This window comes from Chelmon rostratus, chromosome 12, assembly GCF_017976325.1.
Source record: "Chelmon rostratus isolate fCheRos1 chromosome 12, fCheRos1.pri, whole genome shotgun sequence".
In the NCBI taxonomy this organism is placed as follows: domain Eukaryota; kingdom Metazoa; phylum Chordata; class Actinopteri; order Chaetodontiformes; family Chaetodontidae; genus Chelmon; species Chelmon rostratus.
This window is the reverse complement of record NC_055669.1, coordinates 15,809,165-15,829,491: the sequence shown is the minus strand read 5'-3', so window position 1 is coordinate 15,829,491 and position 20,327 is coordinate 15,809,165. Positions and strand designations below refer to the sequence as shown.

Here is a 20,327-nt window from a genome sequence, read left to right as displayed (position 1 = left end):
AGCATATAGGTTTTTTCATCTTCCAAGTGGAACATTTTTTTTTCTTTCAAATGTTTAGCCTCTGTGACAGTTATTTGTGTCTTTGTTTTCTCATTAGACTATACAAGGTGTCAAATTAAACTTCACTTTAATCCAAGTGATGTGTCCATGGCACGAACGAAAGAAGATATTACATCTCGTAATGTCTCTGCAACTGAATTACACTTGTCACTTGTCAGCGTGACTTATATTAAGCGCTGACCCTCTTTGCATTTAGAGGATTATGTGTATTACTAATGTAATGATGCTCCTCTCTTTCCTTGCTGGCTTCCTTTGATGTGCGCCCACAGGGTCAGGGATCATCCAACCAATCGACGGAGGAGAAAACCTTGATACTTGCGGCCAAATTAAGACACAGTCATTATAACCTCCACTCTCAAGCTTTTTTCTTCAGTTCTCACTCCCCTGGGAGGAATTCTTCATCCGCAGTCTTCTGCAGCTGAGCCGCCTGTTCTGTTGAACGAAAATAATCCACCGTGTCGACTGTGCATCAGTTGTGGCAAAACTTAAACATTTTCTGTGTGTTGTGTAATCCCAGACTGATTTGTGCAACATCAAAAAAGAGTGGCCTGTGCATGGCAAACATGTTGTGTACATTGTAGGGTTGTTAGATATTTTATGAAGGGATTTGCATGTTTAAAGGAAAATTCTGGCATTTTTTCAATCTGGATCTTATTCTAGTAATTCATATAATAAACCTGTTTCCAAATTAATTTGAACTTTATGTAATTAACTTCAAAGGCTCTACGTCTGGCTGAAACACTGGCAGTAGCTCCATGGTTTAGCTAGAGTAGCTAACCAGCCATTTGACCAAGCTAGCTGTTTGGTTAGCCAAGTAGCGACTTACCAGTTCATCTGCATTATTACATATCGTATCACACACAGTTTATCATGACTTAACTTTATCCTTTTTTCCAGTTGATTTGGGGGAGCACAGTAATGTAATGAAACCAGTGTGTGCAGTTGAACAGGCAGCGCTTAGCTGGTTAGCTGGAAAGTTGCCCCTGAAGTAGATCTCAATGTAGTTAGCTAGATAGCTAATCCATCTGACTGTCTGCTTTTGTCAGACTAGCAATAAAAGAATAGTTTAACATTTTGGAAATACGCTTGTTTTTTTCGTTCTTGCTGAGCATTAGATGATAGAGTTAGATGTATCATAACTATGGAGCTAGCTGGAGCTAGCATCAGGTTAGCCTAGCTTAAGTCACAGTAACAGCAAGATATAACCTGCTGTCAGACCACAATATGTTGTTTTTACACTTCAATTGTTGTATGGATGAGACAAATGAGCTATAAAGTCTGAACAAGCTGGAGCCAAGCTTTGCGCTAGTGAAGCTAACTGGCTGCTGGTGCTAATCATGCTAACTGGCTGCTAGCTTTATAAGCATGAGAGTGATATCAATCTTATCTAACTCTCAGCAAGAAAGAGAATAAGTGTATTTACGAAAATGCTGAAAGTGTTCATTTGAATGATTATTATAAAACTGAAGTTTCTGTGAAGCCCTCATACAAGCTGTATTTTGCCAGTGGTTCCCAATCTTTACAGTACAGGTGGTTTGTGCAAAATTAGAATAAAGATGTCAGACTGGCCACAATTATGAGAATAAAACCCAGATTGAAAAAAGCTGGATTTTCCCTATAAATGTTTGCCGCTCACCAAAAAGAGACAACATCTCACGATTGCATCTGGTGCGATAGGATCTAGCTGTCTTTAAATGGACCCACCTGAGGAGTTAAGAGGCAGCAGCAGGGTCTGTCACGCTTAGCCTCGGCAATATGACAAATCCGTACCCTTAAACCCCTTCAAGGAGACATGCGTCAACATGGTGCATGTGATTCTCTCCTCCCACCTGCTGTTTTTTTTTTTTTTTTTTTAAGTCAAGCAAACGTTCAAGAGATGCATTAGAGAAAACGTCATGGCCATGAATACAAATGGCGGCTTTGGAATTTGAAGTGGCAACGCTGAATTCATTTTATCGCCAGAAAGAGAAAAGAGATATGACTCAGAGCGCTTCGTCTAACCACAAATGGACTCAGTCCTATATTGCCAGTTTCTATTTTAGAATACTTATATCGGAATCAAGAGTGTCTGATAGCAGTTGTCTGGGAAAGGCGGGTGTAGCCCCGGGGTTTGTGGTCTTGTCTGACACCGTCTTTAGACACAATTCCCAGCAAGGTGGACTAGAGCGAGGACTTAAGTGTCATGGGAAATGGTGCCATATGTCCAACTAGATTTTCAGTGTTTCACCGCATTTCAGCAGTTGAAATGAAATATGAGCCGTTGTGGCATAGTGAGGAGTTCTCGGGTTGTTGTCTGTATTTGAAAAGCAGGTGTTATTTTGCGAATCCCAAATCTCCTTTCTCATCTCCCACCTGGCCCCCGTGTGTCTCTCACCTCTGATGGGCGGTCGTGCTGCATTTGCGAACTTGTGTTGCACATTGTAGGTGGCAACACTGGATGCCTCACAAATTTAGGGATGTGGAAATGGAAATTCTGAGTGCTGACTTTGTACAGTATGAGCTGAATTTGTCGGTTTAGAGGCGTGCGCGTGGACATGTGAAGTGTAGTTTTGTTTTATTTAATACATAAAAGGTTTACCGCAGTGGTCTCTTGAATTAAATTTTTTTCTAAGGGAATTTTATTCCTTGGCCAGCAATCAAAACGTTCCACTGAACAGATTAGAAATACTGCAGTAAGGAACAAAGGGGCTGGGGAAAAAAGCGCCAAATGACTGATGATGCTTTGAAAATCTTTACCCCACCAGAGCAAAACATGCTGTATGGCCACTCTGTCACTCCGGATATTGGATTATGGAGGCATCCCCCGCTGTTGCAGGAAAAGCTTGACTCTGAGATCTGCTCTTTCTTCCAAAGATGTTGGCTACCAGTAATATCGGGAATAAAACAACGTAAAAAGACAAACAATCTTGAAGTACTCCTGCTGTGACCGCGGTGGGGGCGCTCTTATTTGACTAAAGGCTACACCCTCCTTTATGCTGCAGAGAAAGCGTCCCTGTCAAACCCAAGGCCAGAACAATGGGGGCCAGCCTTGGGGAAACAGGACCATTTGCATGCAGCTGTTTGCCGTTTCCAGGACCACAAAGGCCAATCAAAGGAACCTTAATGGAGGATGACAAGCGTCAACCAACGCCTTTGCTCTCTGTCTGTGTCAGCCCTCACCACTCTGTCTACCCTCCAAAAATGGCCCAGTTTTTTTTTTCTTCTTACTGATCAAACATTCCTCCAGCTCTTTCCCCCACTGTCTGATGTCCTGACTCAGAGGAGTTTGTAGGGTTAAAGCCTGGTCACAACTGCACTCTCAAGAGCTGAAACACGTAACAGATGAACCTCAACATGTGTGTTATGGTCTGGCGCTTGCAGTTGCCAAATGGCAATATCGCGACACCAAAACCTCCATTATCTTTTCGTTTCATCTCCAGGGTTTAAAAGCCTCCGAGTGTAACTCTGCGGATGGTTTCGGATGCACCCATCTGAGCCACAGTGCCACTTCCAATTTCAAGGGTGTTGATAGAAAACAAAATATGTATTATGAGGTTGGGGGGGGGGGGGGTTGTCGGCAGTGAATTATAGGCTGTCAACTGGAGAAGAAGAAAAACTCCCAGAATGCAACATATTGAGAAGCGGCCCCGGCCCGCTTTGCTCTCTTGAGCTCAATAGGCGGCTTAGCAGGCAGGTCAGGGGGAGGAATCTGAAAAGCTACTTTCCTCGCAGTCACTCACTGACCAGAATGCATGATAAGGCTTCATGTAAACAGGGCCAAGAATAGGGATCACAGCCAATTATAGCTCATTTGACTAAGTGCTCTATATAGAGCATTATTCAATTCCCTCACTGATTGTGTAATTTAACATTAATCTGAGGTACAGATATAGAGAGAGGAGCCCCGTTCCCTTTCTTCTTCTTCTCACACACTTGCACAGGCATCGTGTTATGGATTTTTTCCTGCAGCTTCCCTGACACCGTTTTCCCTGCAGCTGGTGCCCTTCTGTCGCAGTCTTCAACTTCTGCAAAGTTGAGCAGTCAAACAAAGCACAGAACGTGAGATGAAAAGCTTTTCATAGCTCCCTAAGACATTGACATTTGTGCACACAAAGAATGTCTTTCCAAAATCTCGCAAAACTTGTTTAAACCGAGAAAATCAACACAGGAAAATACCTACATCCAGAAACCTTTGTTGTCGCAAGGTTTTGCCTTCTTAGCTGTGCTCAAATCCTTAGATCTTAAGCAACATCCAGTTAAGTCGACCAAAAATATATTCTCTTGAATTCAGCTCTCCTCCTCCTCCTCCTACAGAGCAAAAAATCTCCTTTATATATATTTTAACTTTTTAGACAGATTTGTCATTACTTGCCCAATTACAAGTTGACAAGACAGTCATTAATGAGGCCGAGACTATCCGCAGTTTGCAGAAGAAGCAATTTGTTCTTAAGGCCGCCAGTACAGTCTTGATACTCCCCCTAATTGATGTACCGTTAGCCTATGACCAGAGAGATCCATACAGGCGAGGGGGGAGGAGGCCAGCAAGGCACAAGCCTAATCAATCGCCAGGCCTGTGTTGACAGCAACGTGCCATCATGCCATAGAGGTCTGATAGATGGGGCAGAGTCGCCAGTGGACAGCCAGGGAGAGAAGGCCTGCGAAGCCAGATGGCTTGTGCACGCGTGTCCGAGAGGGCGTTTTGGCCAAAAGGCGGTCTCTCTCCGCTCAGGATTTTTAAAACCCCATGAAATGCATTCTTTCTGTCTGCTGTCTGTAGCTGCCGTGATAAACCCGTCACTCCTTCCATGAGGAATGGCAGGCGGGACGATCATTAGTCTTCGCAGTAAAGCCGGCGACTTCACTCTGTGTTTTATCATCCGCCGTACTGGACAGGTTTTCTGAAAGGCTTGGGTAATTGTAGTGCTTATTGGAATAGATGGAGTGACCTCACAGCCCTCCACTTATAGTCCGGCTACTCTGACGTCTCCTAATGAGGTGATAAACAGTCCAGCTAAGCAGAATCTACCGGCTATTTGATAGATCATGGTATTATAATGAAATGTCTAGTGGTCGAATGCCAGAGAATTTATACCATTAGTTTCATATTTTGTTATACTGCTGCCACTACCAGCGTGTGCTGAAGTTTCTCCTAATATGCGATGACTTTTCATTTTCAGTGTGTGTTCCTCAGATGTCTGCGTGTTTTCCCTTTTTTTCCCCTGTTTGCTAGTGTGACATGAACAGACTGACATATAATATCATTATAACTGAGCCAGGCACAGCAGGGCCGAAATGACTAGCAGACATATGGGTCGAGGGTTTCAGGGTAGGAATTTCAAGCCGCAATCACTTCAACTTTGAGCAGTTCAAACAATGCTAATTGCGTCAGGCCCTGACTGTCAAACGTGTGAGGATAATTAGAGTGAGGGGGCAAAGTGAACCCGGGGTGGTAAGCCTTAGTACATGACAATGCTTGGGAGCCAATCATGGGAGCATGGAAAAGGTAACAGGCTGAAAGGAAGGCTAATTAGCAGAGAGCAGTGCAGAAAATACAAATGGTAGCTGCCCCCTCAGGGACCCACCATTGCTGCAAACAACGGCGATTATTGACAGTTCATGCAGCGCTCCGCTTGCACTTCTTGAATGGAACGCATTTGCATGTTCTACTTAGATTTTACCTAATTGTTTCTCAGAATTGCAGACAGTTACATTTCTTTTCTTTTTTTTTCTTTTTTTTTTTACTTTGGATTGTTTTAACCTCAGATAATGGATTTCTCTCTCTTTCTTTCTCACTTTGTTTTTTTCCCCCTGTCTTTGCAAATCTCTGTATCTGTAGTTCCACGCTATTTGTGACATGACATTTTATCACTCAGACAAAGGAAACACCGAAGAACAACCTGTTTCATTGTAATTGGCTCAAAGGGGGGTGGGACAGATTTGAGTGAAATAGTTAATTTTCCCCCCTAAAGTGGAGTTATTTGGCTGCGCTCCCATCTGCTGTGTTCCATGTATAGATTTTTCCTCCTGTGTGGACTCCAGACTCTTCGATCGCCGACACTGTAAAATGGATTATATTACACTCCATTCGGCCGGGATTCTGCCTTTTTCTCTATCTTTCTTCACAGAGCAAGTAAAGCAAAAGAAACAAACGAGGGGGTTTGTGCGCCTATAAAACAAACTCTTCTGAGTCCAGATCGGTTTGGCTCTGCGGTGGATGTTCTCTAGGTGGAGGCCTTGCTGATGCCTCTGTAGCCTTAGTGTTTGCTCAAGAATTTATGAGGTTACCATTGGTCTCCACTGACTTAGATTAGATGCTTTAGCCAACATCCGCGACCACAGAGAGATGGAGAGATGAATTGTTTCGTCTTTCCCCATTCCTGTATCGCGTGTAATGGCCCGTCTGTTTAAAACTGTGGTAAACATTGGACTGCTGTTGCCTATTTATTTTGTGCCAGTGGATCTTTTTACAGCGTGATGTGTGGTCTTATTGTACCGAAGCAGTGATCCCTTTCCACTCATTAATTTTATTATTTGCCTAAAGTTTCCTCTCTGTCTCTTCTGTCAGGCTTCAGCCGTGCGGCCTTGCCTTTCGGGCTGGTCAGGAGAGAGCTCTCATGCGAAGGATATGCAATTGATCTCCGCTGCCCGGGGAGTGATGTCATCATGATCGAGACGGCCAACTACGGCCGGACTGATGACAAGATCTGTGACGCTGACCCGTTCCAGATGGAGAACGTCAACTGCTACCTCCCTGATGCCTACAAGATTATATCACAAAGGTAAAACACCGGGGAGGGGAGGGATCTTATTTCACAAACATGCCCAGGAGCTGGGGAGCAAAGTGTTCTCTGTTTGTTTCCCCCCCTCCGAGATGCACACAAAAGAAATGTTCTTGCACCCACCTACATACCGGACAATTAATCAACATCTCACACCTTTTCATTTAAAAACAAAATAAATGTTTTATTCCTTCATTGACTAGATTATGTAGGTGGCATTTTGAAATTCAGGAAACTGGGGCGCAGATTAATTCTTGACAGGCAGGAATTGACATCCATGCGGCAGAGCTCTTCACACCAGCTGCGCGTCGTTGCTGCTGTTTGAGTCATAATCAGCGGAGCTCAGAGAGAGTGCAAGTCACATGAACACCCTCTTAATTCCCTATCTGGAACACTGGGCTTGCTTTGTTCAAACACTTGTACTGCATTGAAGTGGCTTTGCCTCAGGTAATGAGCAATGCCCATCATCGCGCCTTTTATCCTGGTTACCCTCTCATAGGATGCTGCTCTGCTGTCGAACAGCAGCAACACTTCAGCTCGACTGCTGCTTGCCCCCAGAGGTGTGTGTGTGTGTGTGTGTGTATTTGTAAAGGCCACTGGATGAACTATTCATAAATAGTAACCAGCACAGGTCGTGTTCTGATGCAAGCTCTATCCTAACCTGACCCCCCTTAAGCTGGCTTCTGAGTACCCTCGCCCACCATCTTGCACCTCTGGGTTTTCCCCCCTACTTTATTCGCTTCTGTATTTACTCTCATGAGATGCAGCACTACAGAATAGCTCAGGAATGGTTCAAGCCCTCCTGTCTTACTCTATCTTTCTAAATATACAGCAGAGTCCCAGTACAGTAACATGCCGCTGACAGTGTCCATGCCCCCTGGTTTGACTGCAACCTGCTACATTGTGCAGCACATCTGTCGTCGGGCTCTCACTTGCTGGAGCTGCACTTCAAACTTATCTCCATCAAATATTCCCCGGAGGGAGCGTGCGAGCAAAAGCTTTGAGAAGACTCTGCACCACAAGCCCTTAACCAGAATTATTCTAATGATTCAGATCAGAGGAAATGGGCTCCTGACCGTAATTAAGGTTGATGTGATAACCAGGGATGTTAAAGCAGTCACAAAGCTTCGGGAGACTCTGATTAGTCCGCCTTCAATCTGCAGCAAAGTAGAACAAGGAGGATATTTAAACTACGCCACATTAAGACACAATGTGCTGCCAATATCGGGGAAGAATAACAAAAGGCAATAGCACCGCAGACACATAAACAAACATATTAAACAAGATTGGAGAGACAGAAACAGTGGGAAGTCTGCTGTGCAGAGTGGCAGTTTTGTTGCTTTGGAAATTGTGACAAAAAAGTATTCATCTGCAGCCCGTTTCTAACAACAGCAACAGCTAGCCAGGAATCAAATGGCTTGATTTTCAACAGCATTTAAATCAAAGAGGTTTTTCAAGTGAAATGTTAAGTTGTTGACGAAGAAAAAAAGTGGCTGGATGAAAGATGTATGAAGGAACTGATAGAAACTCTGAGCCTGTTTAATATTCAGGTGATCATTCCTTCAGAGATGTACTGTAAAGGACGGTATGTCTGGCCTCTTTCTGTCTGCCGGCCTTGTTGTCTCCACCCCTCTGCTTTCTACCAGTATAGGTATAAAAGCTATTCACACAGAAGGAAATAAAATAAAATACAGCTGTTTTGCTGACTTGCACTACCTTATTTCAATGGCCACCTACTCTCTGACCCAGTGAGACTAACAGAATAAATCTTTTACCCGGTCAGAGGTGCAGCTCTTAGATAGAAAACAAGCAGAACACTTAACTACCGTGAGATTGTGCTCGGTGCAATAGAGATTACATGCGGTGATTTCAGTGGCAGTTTAAAACAGAGGAAGCGTGTCAAAATGCTTAGCAACAGCACCTCCCTTTTCTCCAAAGCAGAGGCATCTAAAAATTGCAGCACAGTAAATGCCAGCGTGAATTCCTGAAAGAATTAGCAGAAGTGCCGTCTTTTACTTAAAGCTGCACTCGTCAGAATTTTTTATATTAACGATGGATCAAATGACACTGGGTGTCGTGAAACGGTCACTTTGTGTGACAGACCCACAGAGGATTATCACTCTGCTCTGCAGCTAAACATGTTTCAGCTCATTGTTTTGATTATCTGGCCCGCAACTGTCGTGTTCTGTTTCAGTCTCACTGCTCTCATCGAACTCGTTTCCAACCAAAGCCAGCCACTGTTTTCACTAACAAACCTCTGGTAATGTGATTGTACACTAGCCGCTCAGTACCAGCAACTGCAGACAAAGTTGGCAACAGGCTGGTGAACAGCTGGCAGCTTGTTGCACTATTCCCATGTGGTAATAAACCCCCCAAAAGTTACGTCAGGTTTAAGTAAAATTACTCCATTACAACTGGGGTATCGAATGTACATTTGAAGCTTCTGTTGATGTTATTTAAAAAAAGTTTAGAATGTCAGTTGTCATATTTTGTGATGTCATCACCCTAAAAAGAAAAGAAAAATGCTCGAGCACAATTTGAGTGAAGTCATTCATCGGATTAAAGGAGTTATTGGAAATTGGATCTCAGAAGCCAGAAACGATCCTGCACAGAAACTAATAATAAAACAAGTATAATGCTAATAATGTGTAGCCTGCAGCTGTGCAGAAATACCAGGTTTAACCTGAATGAATGCAAAAAAAAAAAAAAAACGAAAAAAACAAGTAAAACCCTGCACTGTAATTAAGTATTAACAGCACAAGTATCAAAAGCTCAGAAAGTATGATGCTGAATGGCTCCTTCAAAAGTGTATATTATTATATGTATTTTATGGGTGGAGTATTATCACTGTTGCATTAACATGAAAGCAGCATTGTCATATTGTAGCTGGTGGAAGTGGAGCAAATGTGCTTCTACAAAACACACATTCATAACAAAACATGATAGTAAATGAACCATCTTTTCTTTTATATGTGAAGTCTTCGTGTGCTATACAGCACTACCTATGGCTGCCACTTAAATGTAGTGGATAATCTCCCTCTGAAATTATAGCAGTTCAAAGTCATGCTGTACTTGAGTAAATGTGCTTTCCAGTATTCTGTGCTAGAGTCAGCCAGACTTGGAAACTCTAAACACCGAATTAAAAAGAATATCTCAGGGTGTATTTGAAGTGCTCTTATCTGCTGTCAGTCAGTTCACATTTTGATGCAGCGACCCGTCTCCCTCGCAGCGCCTCTCACTGCAGTGAAGTAGCCATGAAAGTGAATCTCTTAATTGCATCTGGCACCATATTGTCAGTGATGTTTCAACCAACGCTGATGATGCTATTTGTTAACTTCATAATGGACCTTGCACCTTTTTATTCATATGTAATGTTTAATAATCCATTAGCTTCAAAGGCAGGGTTTTTGTTCTGAAAATGCATAGGTGGATTTAGAGTGCAGATTGAAAAGTCAAGTCTCTCTCTGGCTAATGTACATATGTTTACCTTTTGATTCACTACTTTAGCATCCTGCGTAGTTAAAAGCACAAGGTCAAGGTTTTGTCTGTTGTTTGTCCAGCCAGGCCCCATTTTGCAGTGACAGAAAGCCTCTTTCATTGCTAATGGTTCTTTGGAAGTCATGTCCCATGTTGAAATGTATGTCCAGCTTGCATGCCTGCTACTGACCTTTTGAAATATTTATCTCAGGCTTGCAAATTGTTGAATGTCCTTATTTCGGTGCCAGTTTTGTCTTGTTTGCCTCTGTTACTGCTGACATTATTCTCAATCCCTCGGCCTCAAGTGAGCTTGATTGAAGTGGAGCCAATTTCACCCTATACAGTATTTACACAAACTCAGTCCTCTGCTGTTCTTTTCTCTCCCCCCTCTCCCTCTTCACTTGAAACTTTTTTAGCACCCGCACATCTGCAAACATCTGCAAAGACGCACACGCACGCACGCAACCCACACATCAGACTGATAACTCATTGGCGATTTCATGGCGGACGGCGAACAGCCTCTCATAGAAACATGTGTTTGCTGCGTGCGTGCGGAGGAGCCTCCCGGTTTTAACAGTCATCATTCCAGTCCACTGCATGTCGCCGCCACCTGTCGTGTGTGTCTTAATGAATGTTATCCCTTTCAATAGCGATATGAGGACGCTGCGAAAAGAAATGCCGTCGCTAATTCCCGACATGCCTTTAGCAGCTCTCTCACTCTTTGCTCTTCCTTAATGCTTTCTTCCCTCTCTCTGTTTGCCAAGGTTTAAACTAGAATGCGTATGTGACAGTCGCGGCTGGGATTTCATCAGTTTCTTTGTAGCCGTAACGATGAACTTTTCCCCCTCTGTGTTATTAATGTTGTCTTTGCCGAGTACTCTTGCTGTGGGTAGTCATGATGAAATCTCTGGTCAATCTTTTTTTTTCTCTAGGTGCAACAACCGTACGCAGTGTGTGGTTGTCACTGGCTCTGATGTCTTTCCTGATCCATGCCCTGGCACCTACAAGTACTTAGAGGTCCAGTATGAGTGTGTTCCCTATAGTAAGTATCGCCATCCAAATCTCATACTGAACTCTTGTTGTGTGTTTTTAAAGTGTGTGTACAATAGACAGATGTGCTGTAACTGCAGTCCCTCTCCAGTTGCAAAGAGATGTTTGTCTTACAGATGATACTGCAACTGGAAACTGGAAGTGTTCGGAAAGCATTAATGATGATCAGTTCAGCTTAAGCATATAAGTGTTGCAATCATTTAAAGGGTCAGTTCATTACAATTACACAAGAAACCCCTATTTTCTTAATTACCTCTGTCAGAATCCAGCCGTGCAGATAATTCTGGTTTTATTTGTCCAGGTTTTGAGATATCCACCTTTAGGGTTGCGTTTTGACAGCTGCTTCCATCTTGGATCCGGTTCCAAGTTGGCAAAATACCCAGATTTGTTAAAGTCAAGATTTCCGGTCATGTTGTGCACCTATTTAACAATGTGTACCGAAAAGAAATGCAAAAAATATTTTTGGATTCTTGTCAAAATCAAAATCCAATCATGTTTTCTTCCTGGAAAAAAAAGGCTTGAATCCAACCAATTTGAGCCAATAATATCATGACCTCCACCCGTCAGTCACTCATCCACTTTAAGTAGCACGGAGTTGTCATTAATTAGCTAGCCAGCGAGCTTCAGCTGGACTTTAAGTTCAGATGCCAAAGAATCTCTTCTTAGATGTGTTCATTTTTATTCTGTGATGGCTTAAATTAAATTCCTGGCTGTTGATTGGTTGATTCTCTGTAAGCAGGTGTGTGTCCTCAGCCAAAGATTTCTTGTGAGGGAAAGGATCACTCTGTAGCACCACCGTATTGCTGCGAGTAGCATGCGTGATTTTATAGTTCAACCTTTATATCACATTAATGTATGATATGTGATGGATCTCCAGTATTTAGGGCAAGGAGCAGGTGAAAAATAAGGTGTAGTTGTAAGTAGGATAAACCTGTTATTACAATGTAGTGACACACATTGACAGCTGGACATTGAATCCTTGAGTTTTAGTGACACAGACCTGACAATACAGTCTTATCAAACCCTTTCGTTGCTCCTGTGAGATTTTGTATATCGAAAAACGAAATTTCAACAACAAAATGTCCTTCAGAAACAGTTTGCGTTGCTCGTACTTACTGTTTTGATTCGAGCAGCTTTGCACTGAAGAAATAGCTCCTATAAAAATGTTTTTTTTTTCTTTTCAAACGGCTGTGAGCACAAACAAAATTCCTCTGACCTCTACTCTATTTGGAAGAAATCTCAAACCGGAGGCCAAAACCAAAACTATCCGCATGACTAGACATCACTTGGGGGTAACAGAGAAAATATGTTTTCTTGTAGTTTGGCTGAACTGACCCTTTAATTGGCTTTAATAATAGTGACTTTAGATCGGGTGTCTTTTGCAGAGATTACAGAGAATCGGACACATTAGAGGTGTGATTCACTCGTGTCGTGTGAAAAACAGATTACAGAGGATAACACAGTGAAGCAGCATAAGTGATAAAAATCCTAAGAGTCTGAGATGACTCTGCATCTTTTGCAGATTAACCAAATTCCAGTATTCCGGTCATGGATCGGCTTTAGAGACTAAAGCTGTGAAAATTGTTTAATTAAATGTACTGTTGAGTTAGTTATATCCGGCACCGTTTTAGATTCTGTGTATGGTATCTGATTTGAGTTAATCTACCTTAAAAGGGTGTTTTAGAGTGGTTTATGAGAGCGGCTTTAGGCTTCATCCCTGCCTGTGAAAGTACTTTGTATTGAAATTGATGAATCGTAAACATTTTCAGAAATATTCACCTCTTTTTTTTTCTTCTTTCAAACAGACCTCCCTTTCACCTCCTGTCCCGTCCCCCACCGACTAACCTCTTTGTTCCCCTTTTTTTTTTTTTTTTTTTAGCTTTCAATCTTTCACATACTGTCTCCAGCCTCTCCCCCTCCACCCAGCGTACGCAGGCTTCAACAGTCCACTAAAGAAACTCCATATTAGGCCGACTGTTCATCAGTCATCTCATGTGCTCTTGCTCTCTTTGGCTCATTTAAGAGTTTGGTCTGTAACATTAGCACCGTGTCGTGTTTTACGTGTGTGGGCGAGCAAGTTTGGAATCGACTTTTGATTTGTGTTTATAAAGTTTGAACAAATTCCACCCTCAGTCAGTACATGCCAAAAATAACTCCTGTGCTGTTTCTCTAAGAATGTTATCCATCTAAATATGACCGGGAATTTTTTTTTCTCCTCCTGCCACTTAGGGGAAGCATTTTTAGAGGGATTTATTCTGCTTTTACAGTGGCCAATGCGTTATTTTCTTGGCAGTTAAAGATGGTAGGAATAAAAAGTTGAATGTGCTGGAAAACATGGCACGTAGCTTGTCTCCAGCCATAACTTGTCTGTTTTTATATCCTAGGATGAGAGGCCGTTTCGCTAACAAACAACCTTTTTTTTCCCCCCCTAGCTCTTCTTCCCGTAGCAGCCCCGCAGTTCATCTAATGGTCATATCCTCCGACTAATTCTTCTCTTTGTACCTGGTAGTTGACTCGTGATAACCTTTCTCTCCCTTTTGCACTCTTTTTTGCTTTCTTTTCCAATGCCTGAAATAGAAGTGGAGCAAAAAGGTAAATGAGTGGTCTGGTCCTCCCCACCCCTCCCCTCTGGCTCCTTGTTCTGTGGTGTTGAGTACAGCTCCCCTCACGTCTCCTCCCCCTCCTGATTGCCTCTCCTGTCAAATGCTAAACCCATAGGAGGATTGTTTGCACCCATGGAGTCCAAATGAATTTCAAAAACAGAATTTCAAATGACATCCACGGTCGTAGTTTTTCTTTTTTCTTTTTCTTTTTTTTTTTTTTGTTCTCGCAATGTGGAAGAAAACACCAACTGTTCGGTGTTGATTTGTTCCAGGGACTCTTGCCTAGCACTGTATTAACTCTTGAAGAATGAGTAGTTCTGTATATATATTCTTAGTTTGCTTGGCCCTACTTCTGCTGCACCCATAGCACGTGATGTGAAATAGCAGTGATGGCTGAGTGGGACTGGCACAGACCATTAAAAAAAAAAAAAGAAAGAAAGAAGAAGTTTAAAAACAGGAATTCACTTTGTCCCTTTATATCCAGAACCAATTATTTGAACACTGTGTAAATGGGAACCTTGCCATGACCTCCCTCACCCATCAGTGGTTTCTCTTGTCTTTTGCCACAGAAGTAGTGAAAATCCTTTACCACTGTTGTTCGGTCTATTCCCCAACCTCCACTTTCATTTTACCTCTGCTTTGCTGCCGCCACCACCATTGACAACCTGTTGTTCACTCTTTATCACAAGATGTGAAGTCTGTTCCCTTATCATTTTGGTTTCTGACCTCAGTCATGTGAGTATGCATGTGCAGTGTGTCCATATACCCAGCTGTTCATGTGGCATTTGACATCAGGGACAGGCTGGTTAAGACGTGTGACCTCTACTTGTCCCATTTCCCTTTGTCTTTCATTTGCAGGATTTTTTCCCCCTGTTTTGTTCACGTTCTGTTTGGTTTTGTCCCTGTAGCAGCAGACCCTTGAGATGCAAGTTCTCTTATCCTCACATTTCTCATTCTGAATAATCACTATGACACGTTTGTTTTTTTTTCCTATTCATTAGCAGTAGTACAAAAGCACTAGTTAAAAGATTCCTCCAAATTCGCAGCCCCTGATCTTTTTGTCCTGCTCTTGAGTTGTACAGCAGCGAGAATCGTGTCAAATGTTTTACTTGTGTTTTAAAATATTTTGCCTTATTGTATTTTGTTTCGCTTCCTTCTCTGTCACTAGTTTTCATTTGTCCCGGGACTCTGAAGGGTGTAGGCGACGCCACCTTCCTGTTTGAGGCAGAGCAGCAAGCGGGGTCGTGGTGCAAAGACCCGCTGCAGGCCGGTGACAAAGTCTTCTTCATGCCATGGACGCCGTACCGCACTGACACCCTCATTGAATATGCCTCCCTGGAGGACTTCAAAAATGGTCGCCAGACGACCACCTATAAACTGCCCCACCGGGTTGACGGGACAGGTTTCGTCGCCTATGACGGCGCCATCTTCTTCAACAAGGAACGCACTCGCAACATTGTCAAGTTTGACCTGCGCACTCGCATCAAAAGCGGTGAGGCCATTGTTAACAATGCCAACTATCACGACACCTCACCTTACCGCTGGGGTGGCAAGACGGACATTGACCTGGCGGTAGATGAGAGGGGTTTATGGGTAATCTACGCCACGGAGCAGAACAATGGGCGCATTGTGGTGAGCCAGCTAAACCCGTACACGCTCCGCTTTGAGGCCACGTGGGAGACGGCGTACGACAAGCGCTCTGCCTCTAACGCCTTCATGGTGTGCGGCGTGCTACACGTGGTGCGCTCGACCTACGAAGAGAACGAGAGCGAGGCCAGCAGGAGCCAGATTGATTACATCTACAATACCAAGCTGAGCCAGGGCGAGTACACTGACATCCTCTTCCCCAACCAGTACCAGTACATCACCGCTGTGGATTACAACCCCAGGGACAACCAGCTATACGTGTGGAATAACTTTTACATCCTGCGCTACGACCTGGACTTCGGGCCACCGGATCCTGCTGAAGGTGAGCACTGCTCCATTTTTTTGTTCAGTCCATTGTCTTTGTGTAGTTCCTCTATTGTTCGGTTGCAGTGTGGCATGTCACAGATGGCTGCCTTTTAATTTTGGATGCAATTCAGGTGTGATAAAGAAAAGAGGGCTGTGTTAGTCTTGGGGAAAGGGCTCATTTGCAGACAGAAATTACAGATTCACCTTGGAATGAGGGATAGCTCCCGATGGGATCACGCTGCTTCACAAGCCTGTTTCTTTATTACCATGAGGCGGGTTGATGCACTCATTCCAGATAAAGCCTGGACCCTATCATATTCTCTAATCTCAGGCCTTATCCAAAACCATTATGAATGTGTGTGTGTGTGTGTGTGTGTGTGTGTGTGTGTGTGTGTGTGTATATATATATATATATATATATATATATATGGCTGAGGATGCATTTGAGAAGTATTATGCACAGTGTGACAGAGGTTATCCTCTCTTTACCTTGGGATTTTGAAGTTGTGTTGCCATGGCTACCTCATCAACTTCACAGAAGCCATTTTTCACAATAGATCAGGAGATAATCACCATCCTATTGTGGCATAATATTTCTAAAACCACTCGGCTGAAGAGTGTGAGTTATGTACCACACGGTGAATCAGGGTAGAAGAATAGCTGGGAAGAGAGATCAATTACAGTGAAGGATCTTGTCAGGCGGTTCAGGGGCTTAAATTAATCTGTGAAGTGCTGAGAGGTGACATACGTGTCATCACACGGGGACCTTGCATTAAAGTGATGATGGGCTTAATTACCTGGCTGCAGCCACCTTACCCCACGGAGCCAGGCTAAGCCTGCTGTATGAAGTGTGGAAACAAGGAGCTTGACCCGACTTCACGTTAAGTTAGAGGCTCGAGTTGCCCCCGAGCGCTGGTCTGGATTAAGTTATGATTTTTAACTTCTGGATATTCAGGAGGGGGTTGCCAGGGGGAAATCTGATTCTTGACCTGAGCTGTTGAAAGGGGGGGCGTTGATGTCTCAATGGCGGCTGTGTGCTCCTGAACTCTGGCCTCTTGTCAACACGTCTGTTTGTTTTCCTGCCGTTCCCTGGGATCTCCCTAGCATGATAACTCGACACCCAAGGGGGCTCCAAGTTTGTGTCTGTTTCGCTGAACAACCAAAGCTTCTATTAAGGGTATGTTAGAGGAGAAATGAAAAATACTCAAACTTTAATGAGTTCTCCACGCATGCAAGCTGTCTTCTCAACTGTTCACGTCGTGATGTATGTAAATGTAATTAACAGCTGAATTATCATAATTACCCTCCTTGTCTCGAAAGAGGCTCAGGGAGAGGAGCAAAGTGGCCATCACAGAGCATTTTCAGTGAAGGGTTTAATGTGCTCTCTCAGCTACTGTAATGCCTCGGTAAACATAAATGCCACATAGGCTTAGTGTTGCCACTTGCTGCAGGAACAGTGCATTTAATCAAGGAACCCAACAGAACATAGAAGCTGATTTCACTCATTATTCTAAGTACCCGTTTTCCTGCCACTGTTTTGTTATTGGAATCCAATCAGAAATGCGTCCTTGCAGCAGAAGTTGTCACTTTGGATCATTAAGTGTGTTTTATGGGAACATTTCGAAATGTTGTGAACTCAAGAAGGAGAGAGGAGGCATCTCGAGATGCCCCGGCCTCCAGCGGCACGTCTGGCTTTGTGAATGGCACTTGAAAATAATTGGTTCTTGTTTATTAGGTTTTTTTTCAGATCTACACCTTTAACTTCTTTACTGTGTAGCTATTAGGATTTATTGCTGCCCATGATATGGCGTTGAATTAAACAACCTATTCTGCAGGGTAATCTAATGGCGCTGAAATAATGTCTCTCTCTCTGAAACTGAGGGGCACTTGAGGCGTAAAGGAAATTAATTGTGCCCATTAAGATTCATCGACCACAGAGTGAAGTTACCTCGAACACCAAACCCAGTGTATTTCTCTCCTTTGTACAACTCATGTAACACAATGAGCGTCTGTGTCCTTTTCTGTCAGAAGCTTCAACCTTGGCTGTAATACTCATCCTAGAGAGACTCTGAAGTGCCAGCAGGATTAGGGGTTTATATTAAGGGAGTTTTAGCAAAGTGATCAAAGCAGAAATAATTGACTTTAGCAACTTGCCGGTATTTCCTTTACCTTATGTGGAGTGTTTGTAACGTTGCAGGTTTCTTAATTCTGGCTCTAGCTGAAGTGATTAGCCACGATCATTCCCCATATTGATCTTTCCGCTTATTGTTCCAAACAATTCACACGCATTTAAAGAAAATGCCTGTTCTCTGCTAATGCATTGTGAACACAAAACAGCGATGATCAATACTTAGAGAGTCCGCTGCCTCAGAGGTCTCTACAGAAGAGGTGCATGCCAATAAAAAGCACACCTTAGTGCCCGCCGTTGCAAAACTTAGAGGGACACCGGTAATGTATTCTCTGTGATGTGCAAAGGCATTAACTGATTTCAGTCCAATGAATTCAAAAAAAGGGAGAAAAAAACAATCAGAGGAGCCAGTAATTGCCGAGAGCATTTCAAACTAACAAGGAGAGAAAGGAGAAAATTAATTTGTCTTTGAGGTAGCATTGATCTGAGGCCTTAAAGACGAGAGACATAAAATTAATGGCTTTGTCCGAAAGGCTTTGCCACTCTGTGTAATCTGGTAACAGTAAGCACAAGTGGGCCCTGAAATGCCAAGAAGAAACACCGTCTCATATCCTCCGTGCCACATGATAGATACCTCGTCACAAAGCCGATGCTTTGTTTTTTTTTTTCCTGCTCAGCCATTTTGTGGCTAAACCCCGCTGTGCACCTCGCTGCTGTTTGGTTCACTCTTATATCCCTGAACGGCGCATCCAGGTGAGCCTCTGCGATGCAGGACATTTATAGATGCATCGTGCACTAAGCCTGTGTTCCACTCTCTGAAGCATCGTGTTCGGCAACAGAAATAGAGCCCGGAGTGAAGGAGTCAGGAGATTTGCAGGAGCTCTAATTGTTCTGCTTCTTGCCATGGATCAACGCTGGCTAGATTACAGGAGGGAAATTGTTTAAATGGACGTCCTAGCTGCAGATGACAGAGAGTTTTGTAGTGTTTTTTGCTCCGAGTGTATTTCTGTCCGCACATATATCTTCCTGTCCGCATGCGTGTGTCTTTAGTGTGAGCCGCTTTGCCACCTTTCTCTGACTCAGGCCGTCTAGTTATGACAGCACTATGTCTGCTGCTCCACAGAACTCAGTCTAAGGCCTCATAAATTACCCCACACAGACACGGGATATGTCCGGCAGAGCTTTTTCTGCCCACTGCTCTTTAAAGAGCAAGTGCCAATAAAGCAACCCTGCAACAATTTCTCAATGGCTTGAGTTTTTTTTTTTTTTTTTCATTTACTAGAAATAAGGACGTGTTCTACAGCATTGGAGCTGCACATGATTTGTCTTGTGGCCCTTTACCTTCCATACCAAGCTGTGTGCTCTTGTCACGTAGGCATGAATGAAGCAGAACAGCACGAGTGCATATAAACAGCCTAATGTAAAATTCATGTCTTGTGGGATTTGTTTCTCTGTCATTAATTACCAGCACTGGCTCCAGGTAAAGAGGCAAAAAGACCAACTGTAGCTCTCACACAGTTCGTATCCTCTGGAACAGTCTTGGTCTTGAGTCAAGCTAAAATGGCCTACGAATAAAGATCTAGAACACGCATGGAGTCGCACCACGTCTTTCTCGATGTGGTGTATTGGGGATGATTAGCGTGTCGAGATGCCTTTTGATCTGGTTAAAGCAAAAAAAAAAAAAACTCAAGTTTATTAAGTCTCTGGGGGGAGAGGATCAATACCACCCACATGCCTGTACGGTAAATATGAAGCTATAGAGCCAAGAGCTGGTAGCTGAGGGCAAAGCCTGGAAACAGCTAGCCAGGCTGTCCCCTAATTAACACTGATCGACTATTAAACTATTAAATAAGTGTTGAGCATTACTGCATAACTTACTCATACATACTATACTGTGATTGCGTTTTCAGCAACGTGTAGTGAAAGTACAATGTGAAATTCAGTAATTACATGATAGTTTGATGGAGACTGCTCGGGACATGTTAGCTAGCCTCTACCTAAAGGGAGAAACTGTTGCTCTCACTAACTCTAAAGTTGTCCAAATTGCTTTTTGTGTGCTTTAGCTAGCTTGCCAGCGTTCACCTCTGCTCTGGTAATCCTACGTTCGCTACGCTAGCTGTTGACGGTCAGCTAATACCTCCAATCTGTAGGCTAACTGCTTGTTAAACCACAATGTTTGCTTTTCGATTTCTACTTGTGTTAAATGCTGAATATGTGACGTATGGGCGCAGGGGATTTGGTGTTTGTAATGAGTAATTGATTTTTAAGTAACGTGCCCAATACCGGTTGTTTGCTCAA

The 20,327-nt window shown here is 43.3% G+C and overlaps 1 protein-coding gene across 2 annotated transcripts in view; it reads left to right on the top strand.

Annotated features, from left to right (window-relative positions):
- Positions 1-20,327, top strand: part of LOC121614478 (adhesion G protein-coupled receptor L2-like) — an 87,202-nt gene that overhangs the window by 30,268 nt on the left and 36,607 nt on the right. For both annotated transcript variants that reach the window (XM_041948346.1, XM_041948345.1), the window contains exons 3-5: positions 6,605-6,818; positions 11,228-11,337; positions 15,117-15,917. In XM_041948346.1, the coding sequence (XP_041804280.1) occupies positions 6,605-6,818; positions 11,228-11,337; positions 15,117-15,917 (1,125 nt within the window). The remainder of the gene's footprint in view (positions 1-6,604; positions 6,819-11,227; positions 11,338-15,116; positions 15,918-20,327) is intronic.